The sequence below is a fragment of the Dendrobates tinctorius genome, unplaced genomic scaffold (assembly GCF_039654945.1).
Source record: "Dendrobates tinctorius isolate UK_male_01 unplaced genomic scaffold, ASM3965494v1 ptg000107l, whole genome shotgun sequence".
Classification (NCBI taxonomy): Eukaryota; Metazoa; Chordata; class Amphibia; order Anura; family Dendrobatidae; genus Dendrobates; species Dendrobates tinctorius.
In genome coordinates this window covers 37,038,397-37,053,925 of record NW_027361775.1, presented here as the reverse complement: position 1 = coordinate 37,053,925, position 15,529 = coordinate 37,038,397, and the positions used below count along the sequence as shown (strand labels likewise).

The 15,529-nt window shown below is 41.5% G+C and overlaps 1 protein-coding gene across 1 annotated transcript in view; it reads left to right on the top strand.

Moving 5' to 3' along the window:
* LOC141100709 (uncharacterized) overlaps positions 1 to 15,529 on the top strand; it is a 424,196-nt gene that overhangs the window by 335,949 nt on the left and 72,718 nt on the right. The window contains exons 88-93 of the mRNA XM_073589356.1: positions 3,295 to 3,414; positions 4,320 to 4,439; positions 4,827 to 4,946; positions 5,215 to 5,334; positions 5,754 to 5,873; positions 7,729 to 7,848. Of these exons, the coding sequence (XP_073445457.1) occupies positions 3,295 to 3,414; positions 4,320 to 4,439; positions 4,827 to 4,946; positions 5,215 to 5,334; positions 5,754 to 5,873; positions 7,729 to 7,848 (720 nt within the window). The remainder of the gene's footprint in view (positions 1 to 3,294; positions 3,415 to 4,319; positions 4,440 to 4,826; positions 4,947 to 5,214; positions 5,335 to 5,753; positions 5,874 to 7,728; positions 7,849 to 15,529) is intronic.

Genomic DNA, 15,529 nt, shown 5'->3' with positions numbered 1-15,529 from the left:
AACATGCTTAAGTAGAAACCTGATTAAGGAAAATGAACACAGTTGATTGCAGCACAGACCCAGCACAGACTGACAGCTCTGACACAAAGTAATAAAAAGACAGAAACAGAGTGGAAATCGTGACAGACATGCAGTTGTGCCAAAATCCTGCACCTGCACGATTATGTGTACCTTTGATTATGCGTTTCTCCTTGTGGAGCGTGCGACCTTGTGTAAAGAGACACATAGGCCATACAATGCTCTCCTGGGAAATTAAATATTCACTTCGCCAAATCAGACCTTTTGACTTGCACTGATGAGTATTAAGAATCGAGAACCATGTCTGCAAATTAAGTGTATGGTTCAGCTTTTTATTCTAAGTCTTGTGGTAATTCTCATTAAAGGAACGATATTGACTTTTAGGAATGCTATACCCCAGAAGGTGATGCTTGAGGTTTAAGACCCCGTTACACACAGCGAGATCGCTAGCGAGAGGCATCAGCGACCTGCCCCCTGCCTGGTATTGCTAATGGCACTGGAAAGTCCTGGGCCATTTTTTGATCGTTGGTCTCCCGCTGGCCAGCGCGCATCGCTGAGTGTGGCAGCGGGAGCCAACGATGAGCGACGCTCCCAGAGCTGTAAGCAGGCGCTGGGAGCTGGTATCTAAGGTAAATATCGGGTTACTAAGCGACGCGTCACTTAGTTACCCGATGTGTACCTTAGAAACCTGCGTGCTCCCGGCGCAAGCACGCAGGTTTCTAAGGTACACATCGGGTAACTAAGTGACGCGCGCCGCTTAGTAACCCGATATTTACCTTAGATACCAGCGTCCTCGCTGGTGCTGATCGCTGGTGAAGCTGCCTGTTTGACAGCTGACCAGCAATCATGTAGCAATGCACCAGCGATTCTGACAAGGTCGTATCGTTGTCGGGATCGCTGGTGCATCGCTATGTCTGACGGGGGCTTTAGTCTTACTCTCTGAAGAGGATAATTGCACTAGAAAGGGATGACCTTGAATACATGAAAAACAAAAAAAAATCTTAGGTCATATTGAGAAAATGTAACTATTTATTTAATAAATAAAGTATTAACAGGTAACATCAAGTGATGGCGAATAAACTACAGTTCAGTCTTAATGACCACTAATTTATGACCAATATTTGTGGACTTATTGGTTCGCACTTGGAAAATATCAACTGATATGTTTCAGTAGTAAATAATTATTTTGATATCTACCTACCTCCAAACACATATTCTCTGTCATGTTACATTTATTAGGTAACGGGACCAACTGTGATGATATTGATGAATGTGTGACCAATATCTGCTCACTTAATGCAACCTGCACTAACATAATAGGGAAGAAACATGTACCTGTAAGGATGGATTATCAGATAAGAAAATGATTTCATCACTCTATATTTTCTCCTTGGTATAAAGTTATTGCCGTGTTATTCTGAATATCAGTGCGAATTCATCATCGAATTCACCACTTATCTGAATTTTCTTCCATACAAATTTGCTTTGAATGAACCCAGGAAAGTAAAGGCTTCAGTAAATTACTCTGTAAACTGCTGCGAAGCAGTGAGCCTTGTTACAGTTAGGGGGTGCTGTATATGCTCCTCAGGATACGCATGGAGGCGTAACTGTGATGGTGAGACAGTGACGAGCATTATTGTAAATGGCCGGTATGTGTCTCAAAGGAGGTCCTCTGCGCTGTAAGCCAGTAATGTTGCTCTGAAACTTGTAGTTCCACAAGTTTTTGTTTAGATTATAAGGAGGGCTTTCAAGGTTAGTCGGAGATCTGAGCAGGACTGGCTAACTGCACATACACCGCCCACCTATGGGGGCTGGTTACAGCCACATAATGTAACCAGGGTTTGGGTCACATGGTCGGTGTGTAAGGTCCTGGATGGCCTGTGTGTTGGAAGGTCCTGAGAGTAGGACTGGATTCCTGAATAGCACATGTAGAAGCCATGGAGGTGGATGGTCGCTGTGTTGGAAGGTCCCACGAGGGGACTGGATTCCTGAAGAGCACAGGTTGAGACCGCGTGTACAGAGTCTGTGACGGCACTGTGTTCGGAAATCTAAGGACCTTCTGAGGGTCTGGACTGTCAGGAGTTTCCTTGTCCCAAGACATCTGCTGAGTGATTCCAGTAAGGCAGTTTCCCCAGGAGAGAGGACTGATGAGGCGTCAGTGTGTGGAGCAGGAGCTCCTGTAAGGTAACTCCAGACAAGGGGGTTATGGGCAGACAACTATATGCTACTGGAACAGACTGTTAGTGCCTATGATGTCCTATGTTAACTGGACGGAGTAAGGTCCAGCATGTTTAGAGACTGCAACTTAATGTCATCTGTTGGTGCCTGTTGTGTTCTGTGGACATTAATGAACAGTTCAGCGTGCGATCACCCATGGTAACTGGGCAAAGAAGTCCGACGTGTTTAGGGCCTGCGAGATAAGCCGTGTACTAGGAAGAGATATGGACTATGTGTGTAATGTGTAACATGGCGGTTTATGCTGAGTAAAGTAAACCCGAATGGGCTGTTTTGTGGAGGAAACGTGCCCATGTGCCTTCATCCCATTGCTAAGCGAGTGTCCCCCAACATATTCAGTAAGCGCTGCACTACACTGCCCATAACGAGAAATCGTGTCAGATGCTTTGTAATTAGAGATAAGCAAATTGATTTGAGGCTTATCGAATTCACCGCTAATCTGAATTTTTTTTCTTGGCAGATTTGCTTTAAATGAACCCAGGAAAGTATTAGCCAACTGAGTGAGAATTTTCTGAATTATAGGGAGCAGGAGGAAATAAAAAATCAGATACTCACTTCTTTCTCCGTACCATTCTGTGGCTGTTGGTTATCAGATCGTTTCTCCTATTTTCATTGTTCCTTCTTCCATCTTTTATTTTTCTTCTGTCCATATCCATCATTCACTACCCACTTGCCATATTATAGGGTGTGATACACATCAATGACGTGCGTTGTGCTCCACGTGACCGCATTCCTCACAAGTCACATCAGTGATGTGTTTTGCACTCCTCATCATAAAGTAAAGTAAAATCCAATATAAGGCTGATAAATTTTACATTGCATTTATGCAAAATGAACTTTATGTCTGAATTGAGAGACTCTGCCTCAATCGGATTTTGGGAGATTCTCTCATTTCTATCTGTAATATTTCATTTTTGGACTTGATGAGTTAATGTTTTCATGCTTCTATTTTTCGATCGCTGATTAGACAATGTGTGCAGATTAATACCTGTTCATTATTACATCTACTTCTAAAATCTAAAATATTTTCATATTAATCAGGTAACGGGACCCACTGTGATGATATTGATGAATGTGAGACCGATGATAGCTGCTCACCTAATGCAACCTGTGATAACACTGAAGGAAGTTACATTTGTAATTGTAAAGAAGGATTCTCGGGTAAGTTCTGATTTATCATTGATTTCTGTTTTTCCGGCCCCCCATACCACACCCAGTTTTAAACCCCTTGGTGACCAGCTGATTTTTTTGTCTTTGTCTGGGCCATATATCTTAGCTTATGTATATGTTAAAAAAATGGTAATTTCTCTGGAATAAGGCATTGGATTGCAGATATCTGGATATCATTTTATTCAACCTTCTATGACCTACATGCATAGGTAGATGGCTTACAAGGGTTGATCCTACTGGCATATTTCCTTTAAATTTGTATATATTTATCATCTTTTATGTATATATATATATTTTTTTTTAGTTTGTTTCTTATTCTCTTTAGATAACTTGAACCTGCGATTACTTACAGTATTTATTTATTCTGTATACTGCAATGCTGCAGTGTAACTTTCATTTTCCTTTAAAACCCATCCACAGGCCGGACCTCATAGAATGACCAGCATGGTGGTGATGAGGCCTTCAACAGATTGACGAGCTGCCTTATTATCCCTTCTTCATTCCCTGATATCGCTATTTAAATAGTTATGCAGCGACTGAACAAATCTGCGGTCGGTGGCTGCTCGTAGATTGCAGATGGCGGCTGTGTGAGAGGCAGATACTGACATCTGACCTTATGGGGCGAGCTGTACTCCACTCCATATATGCGCCCCCTGACTGTGACATACCAGCTCTTCAGGGTGCTCGAAGGGGTTAACTGTATTTAAAGTATAGTCCATTACGCTGTTCAATCCCACATAGATCTGTCCGACAATGTATATTATGCAGATTATTGTCAGTCTGTATAAAATAAAATATAAAGAATTAATATTAGAAAAAAAACCTTCATTTTAAGTGAAGCAAATGTCATAATTTAATTGCTATATTTCATTCATTACATTATGTTCTCTTCATAGGTGATGGACATAATTGTGAGGCACTGACAGCGTGTGATGATGATAGTAATTGTTCTTCCAATGCAGCGTGTAGTAACAGAACAGGAAGCCTCTTATGTACCTGTAATGATGGATACGAAGGTAATCACTTATCGCTGTAGACGTCTATATATACAGCCATTCACTGGACGCTGTCTAGAGTGGATAACTCTCCAATAACAATGGCTGGTGTCATAGCTACAGACATATCTAATAATATCACACTCACCCATATTCTGTATTTTAATAAAGTATGAGGTTATCAGATACAGTGATTTTACCTGTAGTTTTTTCTTCCCAGTGACTAATCTAAGGTGACTTTGATTTGTATTTGTGAAACGTTTCATTAGTACAGACTGATAGACTTTGGCTGTAGTTTCTCTTGTAGAATTTAGTATCATCCATTGATGACCATATTGTAAGACATTTGTGGATAAGCTCTTAATCACAGACTTCAGTAATAAGTCATCATTTCTGTGTTGTGATCAGGCAATGGGTCGTATTGTGCTGATATTGATGAATGTGATGGAAAGCACAACTGTTCAGATGACGCCACCTGTACTAACACAGAGGGAAGTTATATCTGTACATGCAATGCTGGATACACAGGTAAGGACAATACAATATGGGAATGTAATGGAAGTGAATGGTTCATGTAATTTAAGGCTACACTGGGGATTTTGTAATCTATATTACACTAAATATATCACGATGTAGAAGTTGTAACTGGACGCTAAACACATTAGAAGCCACTGAACATATAAGGTTAGCCGGAGAGTTACAATTTATTCTTCATCCATCAGGGTCTATGCATTATATGAGGAAATGTTACATCTGTATGTCCTCAGATTACTGTGATCCATTTTATATTGACCAGGTGACGGGACCCACTGTGAGGATATTAATGAGTGTAACACCACCGATATCTGCTCATCTAATGCCACCTGCAGTAACACAATAGGGAGTTACACCTGTACCTGTAAGGATGGATTCTCAGGTAAGAAATTGAGTAGATCTCAATTGAATAATTCCTTTGCAGTGAATACAGCACGGCCATGTTATCAGTGAGCGCCGGCGGTAGCTTCTACTTTATTCTTCCCATAAGATGAAAACCTGACAGAATACTTGGAAAATGTTACTTTATGGCACCGTGTGTTGTCACCTATGTTCCTGTGTCCCACAAAAGTGAAGGACAGGGATTGAATGGAGCTCAACAGAGTCTAAATGTGAATCTTTTGGACCCTGTTTTTCACTTTAAAGTAAATGGACTCATCAAGGGGCATATATGTAACCAGTTATTGGGAATAGCAGTAATCCCTAGACTCAGTGCCCAGCATAGAGCGCTGTATCTGATAGAACCTAGTAAAACTCTCACGTAATATCCTCATTTATCTATTAACCATTTTTATTATTTAGGAAATGGATCCCATTGTGCAGATATTAATGAATGTCAGGATGGAAATATCTGCTCACATAATGCCACCTGCACTAACACAATAGGGAGTTTCACCTGTACCTGTAATGATGGATTCTCAGGTGAGTCCTGATTTGTCATTGATTCCTGTTTTTACCTTTCTATTAATATTTTGAAAACTACATTTAGTGACGCAGCTCAATATAACGGGATCCTGATATAAAAGCATACAATGCTAGTGTAAACAAGGAATGCAGTAGCACAGAGAATGCAGACTCAGTACAGAAAATTAAAGTTATGTATTAATTCTATACAAGGTTAGCAAAGTAAGGGGCAAAATCAATAAGATGACAATTTGTAAATTGGTGACAATGAGAAAAACAATTTAACAATCTTTTTTCTGTCTCGCTTGACCTAGTGGCTAACTCTGTCCCTGTTACCCTAACCTCTGCCCTATAAAATAATAACTTTTGTGTTCCTGCACTTAGAAGTACGACACTGATAGGCTTGTCATCGACTGTATATCCTTATCTATCCCTTAGGCAAGTGTCACACTTGTGTATAAGTCGGACAACTGCTTTCTGATTTTTAATTGGATACAACTCACACCAATGTTATTATATGGGGCAATACCAACGACCGATATGTTTTTAACTGACAGAATCTGTCGGTATAAAAAATAATAACATTCTGCGATTTCACTCTGAAATCAGAAGGCACCAATTGAAGTCTTTGGTTGCGTGGAAAACACCTGACGGCACTCAGATAACATATGAGTGTAGTCCGATTTCTGCATACTCACACAATGGAAAAGATGGAGGAACTTTATTCTCCATCTCCTCATTTCAGTGTGCTATGATTCTCTTACCTGAGAGTATTGGATCACACTATGTTGGCGCTCTGAAGAATCTTGGATCAGTGTTTAATCGGAGTATCATTAGCCTAAACGTTCCAATTCTCTTGGATGAGAAAATCTACGGTCGTGTGACCCCGGCCTAACACAGATAACCACTTTCTGTCTCAATTCAAAATCTGGCACAATGAGACATAAACCAATCTATAAACTTAGGCAGTATTTTACACTAAGCAAAAACCCGAAGTATACACGGACCTGAAGTGCCAGAATTGACGCTTCGTACAGATGCGCCATTTCTGGGACGGCTGCGGGCTGGTAATTGTAACCAGGGGGAGACAATATCCATGGCCCCTTCCTAGGCTATGAATATTAGCCCACAGCTGTCTGTGTAGCCTTTCTGGCTCTAAAACATTGGGGGGACCCCACGTCATTTTTTGGGGGGATCCCCCTATTTTAATAGCCAGTAAAGGCTATGCAGACAGCTGCGGCTGATATTCATAGCCTGGGAAGGGGCCAAGGGTATTACCCCCTTCCCAGGCTACAAATATTGGCCTCCGGCTGTCGGTTTCCCCCCTTTGGCACAGAAAATTGCTCTGCAGCCCACACTATTTTTTTCCGTTTTTTTTTTTAATAGAAAATTTTGTTCATTAATAAACATCTGCCTTGCAATTATTTATCTATCTATCTATATCTATCCATAGATATATCAAAAAATAGATATATCTATGGATATATCCATAAATATATCTATGGATATATCTATAGATATTCATTAATTGTTGGATATCACTGCGAGTTTTTTAAATGCATGCTTTTATCCCTGTTTTCGGTTAGGTATAGTAACCAACTTATATCTGTGAACAATTATTTTGGAGGAGTAGCATTGCCTTATTATTGGCCAGACTTGTGTACTTACCAGTTTTGGTTTTTAAATATTTTTAATGTTGTTTTTTTGTTTGCATTGTTGGCTACATAATAAAAATAGAATTTTTATCTTTATTCTCGGTGATCCCTATTTTTTCAGCATGTGTCTATTTTTTTTGTTTCTTTGTATCTAATAGAACGTAGTACAACTCTCATGTAACATCTTCATTTATCTATTAACCATTTGTATTATTTAGGAGATGGATCCCATTGTGCGGACATTAATGAATGCCAGGATGGCAATAACTGCTCACATAATGCCACCTGCACTAACACAATAGGGAGTTTCACCTGTACCTGTAATAAAGGATTCTCAGGTGAGTCCTGATTTGTCATTGATTCCTGTTTTTACCTTTCTTTTAATATTTTGCAAACTACATTTAGTGACGCAGCTCAATATAACGGGATCCTGATATTAAAGCATACAATGCTAGTGTAAACGTGCAGGAATGCAGTAGCACAGAGAATGCAGACTCAGTACAGAAAATCAAGTTATGTTTACCGTATTTTTCGGACTAAAAGACACACTTTTACCCTCCAAAAATGTGGAGGAAAATGGTGATGCGTCTTATATTCCGGATGTCCCTAATCTGGCTGTGCTAGGGAGGTGGGGGGGCCGCAGCGGCGGAGCAGCGGGTCACAGGAAGCAGGAGCCGGCCGCTTCAGCTAACTCCTGTGCCCGCTGCTAAAGAGAAATGAATAATGACTCTATTCCATGCCCAAGGGCGTGGAGGGCAATGAATATTTATTTCTCTTTAATAACAAGAACAGTGTTATCCTAAGCAGCAGACTTCTTGCAGCTGCCCGGCATTTGATTGTGCTGGCTACTTAAGACAATGAATATTCACTGCACTCCACTCCCATAGGTGTGGAATGCAATGAAGGGTGGAATGCAATGAATATTCCTTCCGTTTAGTAGCGGCACACGTGGAAGCCCGGCTGCGGCTGACCTGACACTGTGCTCACTAAAGAGTAATGAATACTCTCTGAGCTCCACGCACACAGTCCCTGCATGGAGAACAGTGAGTATTCTGGCAGCTATCCTCAGTGGTTTGAAAGCAGCGCATGACGTCATTGCCCTGCACTACTTCAAGCATAAAGCAGCTGAGGGCACCGGGGCAGGACACTGAGAGGGCATGCAGGGAGGGCAAGAATGTTTTTTTTTTCTGCTGGGGGCCATGCATACCAGCATGAGGAAGGGGGCCAATCACACCAGGATAAGGATGGGGCCATGCATACCAGTGTAAGGATGGGGCCATGCATACCAGGATAAGGATGGGGCCATGCATACCAGGATAAGGATGGGGCCAATCATACCAGGATAAGGATGGGGCCAATCATACCAGGATAAGGATAGGGCCATGCATACCAGAATGAGGATGGGGTGGGGGTCAAACATACCAGGATAAGGATGGGGCCATGTATACTAGGACGGAGATGGGGTCCCTGTATTCTAGGATAGGGATTGGGGCCATGCATACCAGGACAGAGATTTGGGCCCTGCATACCAGGATAGGGATAAGGGAGTCATGCATACCAGAATGGGGGATATTAAGTATAGCATTGACCACAATTTTTGCATCATTTTTTTTCTCTAATTTCCTCCTCTAAAACCTAGGTGTGACTTATGTTTCGGCGCATCTTTTAGTCTGAAAAATAACGTAATTCTATACAAGGTTAGCAAAATAAGGTGCAGAATCAATCCGATGACAATTTGTAAATTTGTAACAATGAATAAAACAATACAACATTCTTCTTGCTGTCACACTTGACTTAGTGGCTACTGTCTGTCTCTAACTCTGTCCCTGTTAACCTAACCTCTGCCCTATAAAATAATAAACCCTGTGTTACTGCTTTTAGAAGTGCGACAGGAGCCTCACTACACACCCCTTGTAGGCTGCAAGCCTTGCACTGTAGGCTGCAGACACTATCTTAGGCTATGTGCACACGTTTCGAATTTTGCTGCGGATCCGCAGCGTTTCTGGCTTTGCAGTACCATTTTACTCTATGTAAAATGGAATCCGCTGTGCACGTGCTGCGGCATTTTCCGCGCGGTTTTGCTGAAATGACATGTCACTTCTTTTCTGCGGATTCCGCTGCGGTTTACCATCTCCTCCATTGTAGAGGTGATAAACCGCAGGGCAAACCCGCAGCCTAATCCGCAGGTAAACCGCAGGTCTTTTGACCTGAAATTTACCTGCAGATTTTTACAAATCCGTGTGGAAAAATCCGCAGCTTCAAAAACTACGTGTGCACATAGCCTTATGTCATGGACCGGTTCCCAGCTCATGTCTCTCTCTGCTCAATCCATTGAGATTGCATCCCATTAACCAGGCTTCAGGTAACTCGATTGAGGTACAATCCTTTTTACCAGGCCTCCACTCACATAACCGAGATACTATCCCTTTAACCTTGCCTCCAGTCAGGTGACTTAAGACAACTCCAGGTGGTGACTAAACTCCTTTTCTGGCCTCTGAGGCTTTTTGCATTTTCTTGCTGCATCAGAGCAGATCACTTGTCCCTCTCTGCATCTGACGTCTGCCTTCCCCTGTCCGAACAGTCTTCCTACTTGCGGCTCCCATGTCATTTTTGGTTCCTTCGTCTATTACCTCATCACTAGATGACAGCTTCTGCTCACACAGGATTCTCAGCAGATTTCTGTTGCACGAGTCATTTCCTTTCACAGTACTGAACACAGCCAGGATCTGCCTCTGATAGTGACATTTAAAGTGCAGTGCGGAGTGTATGTCATTTCATGCGCTAATCAGCCCATCTAAGGCTGATTTCACACTAGCGTTTTTTAGCGCAGCTCATCGTGTGCGTCCATGCGCATGCGTCCTGCGCCCCTATCTTTAACATGGGGTGCATGGTCTAGTGTTTGCACGCGTTCGTATGCATTTTCCTGCGCATGCATTTTTTTGTAGTGTGCGCCTAGGCGCGCCGAACGCAACCTGTCTCAAAAAAACGTATGCGCACAGAATGCAACAAAATAACACATTACAGCCTATGGGAACGCAGGCGTGCACATGGACATGTGCATGCCTGCGTTTAAAATCGCATGCGTTTTAAGAGTTAACATGGCTAGAAACTGGTAAAAATGCATGCGCCTAAAAAAGCAAACGCATACAAAACGCATGATGCGTTTTTTGCATGCGTTTCTTTTGCGCTAAAAAACGCTAGTGTGAAAGTAGCCTTAGATGTGATCACGAGGTGCTGAAGAGTATCTGGTTATTACCATGGCAATCCATTGAAATCCAATGATTTGGGCTATTTATGGTAATATTGAAGTATTGTTGTGTATAGAATAAGTGTAAATACTTTTATACCCAAAAATGACATATGTATTCTAAGAGTGAGACCTTTCTTGACTAGCCAGAAGACTTATGTTTTCAAGATTTCACGGCACAGAGGTTCTTTTTTCAGGCCGGTTTACATATATAGAATAAGAAAACAGATGATCGAAGGTTCAAGTCAACTATGTGGAATAAACAAATACAGTAAAAAAGGAATATCTTAAAAAAATAAAAACAGAATTTGAATGACTCCTCTTTTCCCACAATACAGATACTAAATAAAAAGACACACAAGCGACATCTGTGTCTGTAAAAAACAACGCAATAAGAAGCGATTAATTTATCCTAGTGCAAATTATGATCTATTATAGTATAGGTTCAGGTCAGAAAAAACAATTTGATATTATCATAATCGTATTAATGTGAAGAATCAACGACATAAATCCAAGACACAAAAAACAGTGTTGACATTTCATTTATTTAGTGCAATTTTCCAGCACTTGGAATATTTTCCTGTGTCCCAGTATATCATATATAACAAAGTGGATGTTGTTTTTCAGAAGTATAATTCATTTTGCAAAATGCAACCCCCCCACACATTTATGTGGATGGAAATATAAAAAAAAAGTTATGGCTGTGTGAAGAAGTGGACAAAAAAATTGAAAAATACAAAAGCAAATATCGTCTGTCAGGAGGGTTAAGCGTATATAGGTAACACATGACAGAAAGTAACATTAGTGGTATACTTGTCATAGAAAACTTTGATATACTGCTGTTTCATCGAAAGGTAGCGATCTTTATAACTTACGATCCACCTATGGGGTAGGTAAAAATTCTAAAACTCAATAGTGACCTTTTAACAAGCATTTCCACATGACTTAAAGGGAATCTGTCCCCCCTAGAATGCGCTGAACACAGAATTGTTGCTCAGGTCCATACCTCTTCCAATGTACCAGATATTGAAGGGAATTCCTGACCATTTGGGAATCAATGACCCTTTGTACCTCACATTCCAAGCTTCCCACGATAGAAAGAGGAGGAGGCGGTGGCGAAGAAGACAGAACAGGGAGAATAAATTCCTTCAACAACGACTTGTGGAACACATTAGAAATACGGAAAGACCGAGGGAGCTTTAATTGTAAGGCAACTGGATTGATCACCTCCAGAATTTCATACGGACCAATGAATCTAGGACCCAACTTTAGCAAGGGTACCTTCAACTTAATATTCTTATAGGAAAGCCATACCTTATCTCCCACTTTGAAGGCGACCCCTGACGAGCGCCTCCTATCGGCCTTCCGCTTCTGCTGATGCTGAGCCACCCCAATGTTCTTTTAAACCTTCCTCCAAACATCTCCCAGCTTTTGATTGGTGACATCTAACACAGGACACCCAGAACTTATCCTGGAAAACTCACCAAAATAACCTGACTGTTAAAGGCAAACTCAGCCAGCGGAAGAAACGATGAACAATTCTCCTGTTGATCGGCGACAAAACATCTTAAAAATGTGCTCCAAAGACTGATTTGTCATCTCTGTCTGACCATTAGTCTCAGGATGGTAAGCGGACGAAAAGGACAAATAAATCCCTAGTTTTCTGCAGAAAGCCCTCCAAAATCTAGAAACGAACTGTACACCCCTATCAGATATAATATTTAGAAGAATCCCATGCAATCTTAACCACATGAATAATAAACAGTTTGGAGAGAGTTTCAGCAGTCGGTAATCCAGATAATGGGATGAAGTGAGCTTGCCTGCTGAAGCGATCGACTACTACTCAAACAGCAGTCACTTTCCCAGGATCCATCTTAAACCCGGAGGCTGACACATTGAAACCCAAAAATGATATTTTTGAACAGAAAAGGTACATTTTTCTATGTTATCGAACAACCAATTATCCCTCAACCTTTGCAAAACCAAACAGACATGTTTATGATGTGAATCCAGGTCAGGTGAGAAAATCAGAATGTCATCCAAATAAACCACAATAAATCTCCCAATGTAATCAGAAAAATATTGTGACGAGATGATGCGATTTTGATGAGAAATTTCAAAGAAACCTTCAGACATTAAAAATGCTGTCTTCCACTCTTCACCCTCACGAATCCGTGTAAGATTATATGCCCCTCTAAGATCCAGTTTTTGAAAACCATTTGGCCCCAGAAAGTTGATTATATAGATCGGGAATAAGTGGAAGTGGATAAGTATTTTTAACTATTATTTTGTTCAATTCTTGGAAATTGAGGCAGAGACGAAGACCTCCATCTTTCTTTTTAACAAAAAAAGAATCCAGCAGCTACCGCTGATGAGGAAGGGCGAATACGACCTTTTCGTAAACTCTCGCTAATGTACTCTTTCATGGCTGACCCCTCAGGGCCAGACAAGTTATGCAAGCGTGCCTTTGGTAATTTGGCATTAGTAATGATAATTATTGCACAGTCATAGAGGCACAAGGGAGGTAATATCTCGGACTCTTTTTCCCAAAAAAATCTCCCAAATCTTTCAAGTGTATCAGAAGACCCTCCAGACTAACGGAGCAAACATGCACAGGTTTAGAACATTTTTCAATACAATAAGCACCCCATTTGACAATATCTCTCCGATTCCAGTCAATAATTGGATTATGCACACGCAGCCAAGGAATACCCAACACAATTCCAGCAGGTAAATTGTCCAAAACATAACAGGAGATATTTTCCGTATGAAGAGATCCCACATTGAGTGTGAACGCCACCGTAACTAACCGAAACAGATTTTTGAGTAACGGTGTTCTGTCAATGGCCACAATTTGAATAGGGCTTTCTAGCTTAACTGTTCCTAATCCTAACTTCAGAACCAGTCCCACATCAATGAAATTAGAAGCAGATTCATAGTCAATAAAGGCAAATGTGAACAGACATTGATCTTGAAAAAGAAGTTCAGCATTCAACAACACCTTATCAGAAGAGTAAAAGGGTACCTGTAAGTCTGAGTGACCTCCTTGACAATCACCCCGACTTAGGCGTTTCCCGACGTCTCTGTCACATCCTCCAATCCATGCGGATAGCCTGAGTCATGGCCTCCACCAAACAACCAGGTGAAGCATGTTGAGCCAGAATGTCCATAAGAGATTCCAAAAGACCCCTGAGGAATTGGCATCTGAGAGCTGCGTCATTCCACAGGACCTCAGAAGACCACTGACAAACCTCAGTACAATAGTCTTCTGCTGTGTGGTTCCCCTGTGTCGGGTTCATGATCCTTGTCTCTGCCACCTTGACTCTGTCAGGTTCATCATAGATCTGTCCTAAAGCGTCAAAAAAGGTATCCACCGAAAAACATTCAGGAGCAAGAGGGGGTAGGGAAAATGCCCTGAGGACGCCCTCACAAAAGTGACATTATAATTCCCACCCGCTGTGACCCATTCCCTGATGACCAAGGGGGAAAAGTAAATAATAATTTGCAACTCTTTAAAAATTCTGAACTGGTCCTTTTCTCCCGAAAATTTGTCAGGGAGTGCAATAGCAGGTTCAGGGGGGCTGAACGAGACGTCAAATGCTACAGGAGTCATAACAGCGGTCTTAGGAGAGGGTGTCTAAGGGGCAGAAAGGGTACCAGTAATCTGGCCCTGTAACTGAGTATGAGAGGAAGCCAGTTTGTTTTGTTCCAAGGCCAAATCTTGGACAAACTGAGTCAGATTCGCCACCTGATCACACAAAGTATATAACGAGTCCATAGGTGGGAAACTGAAAAAATTTGTAATGTGACGCGAGTCACGGTAGTAAATATACACTACTTACTGTAAGTAAAGGGAGGTGAAACAATCCGAGGTCAGGTCCAGGAATTGGCACAGTACGACAAAGGGAAGTCAGAGACAAAGTCCAATACAGGAGCCGAGGTCAGGAAAGCCAGAGAGACAGAAAAGTTTACAGGGAGCAGTCACAAGCAAAGTCAGGTCACAAGCAAAGGGTGTGAGTCAGGGAAGAGAATCAAGTCAAGCAGAGTCAGGCACAGAGCGCAGAGGGATCAATGTTCCACAGGCAACAGCAAGTGTACGATTGACACTGGGGGGAGTAACTAACATGCTTAAGTAGAAGCCTGAATAAAGAAAATGAACACAGTTGATTGCAGCACAGACCCAGCACTGACTGACAGCTCCGACACAAAGTAATAAAAAGACAGAAACAGAGTGGAAATCGTGACAGACGTGCATTTGTCCCGAAATCCCGCACCTGCACGATTGTGCGTACCTTTGATTATGCGTTTCTCCTTGTGGAGCGTGCAGCCTTGTGTAAAGAGACACATAGGCCACACAATGCTTTCCTGGGAACCTAAATATTCACTTAGCCAAATCAGACCTTTTGACTTGCACTGATGCGGATTAAGAATCGAGAAACTTATCTACAAATGAAGTGTATGGTTCAGCTTTTTATTCTGTGTTGTGGTAACTCTCATTAAAGGAACGATATTGACTTTTAGGAAAGCTATTCCCCAGAAGCTGGTGCTTGAGTTTTAGTCTAACTCTCTGAAGAGGATAATTGCACTAGAAAGGGATGACCTTGAATACATGAAAAAGAAAACAAAATCTTAGAACATGTTGAGAAAATGTAACTATTTCTTTCAGAAATAAAGTATTGATAGGTAACATCCAGTGTTTGCAAATAAACTACAGTTCAGTCATAATGACCACTAATTTATGACCAATATTTGTGGACTTATTGGTTCGCGCT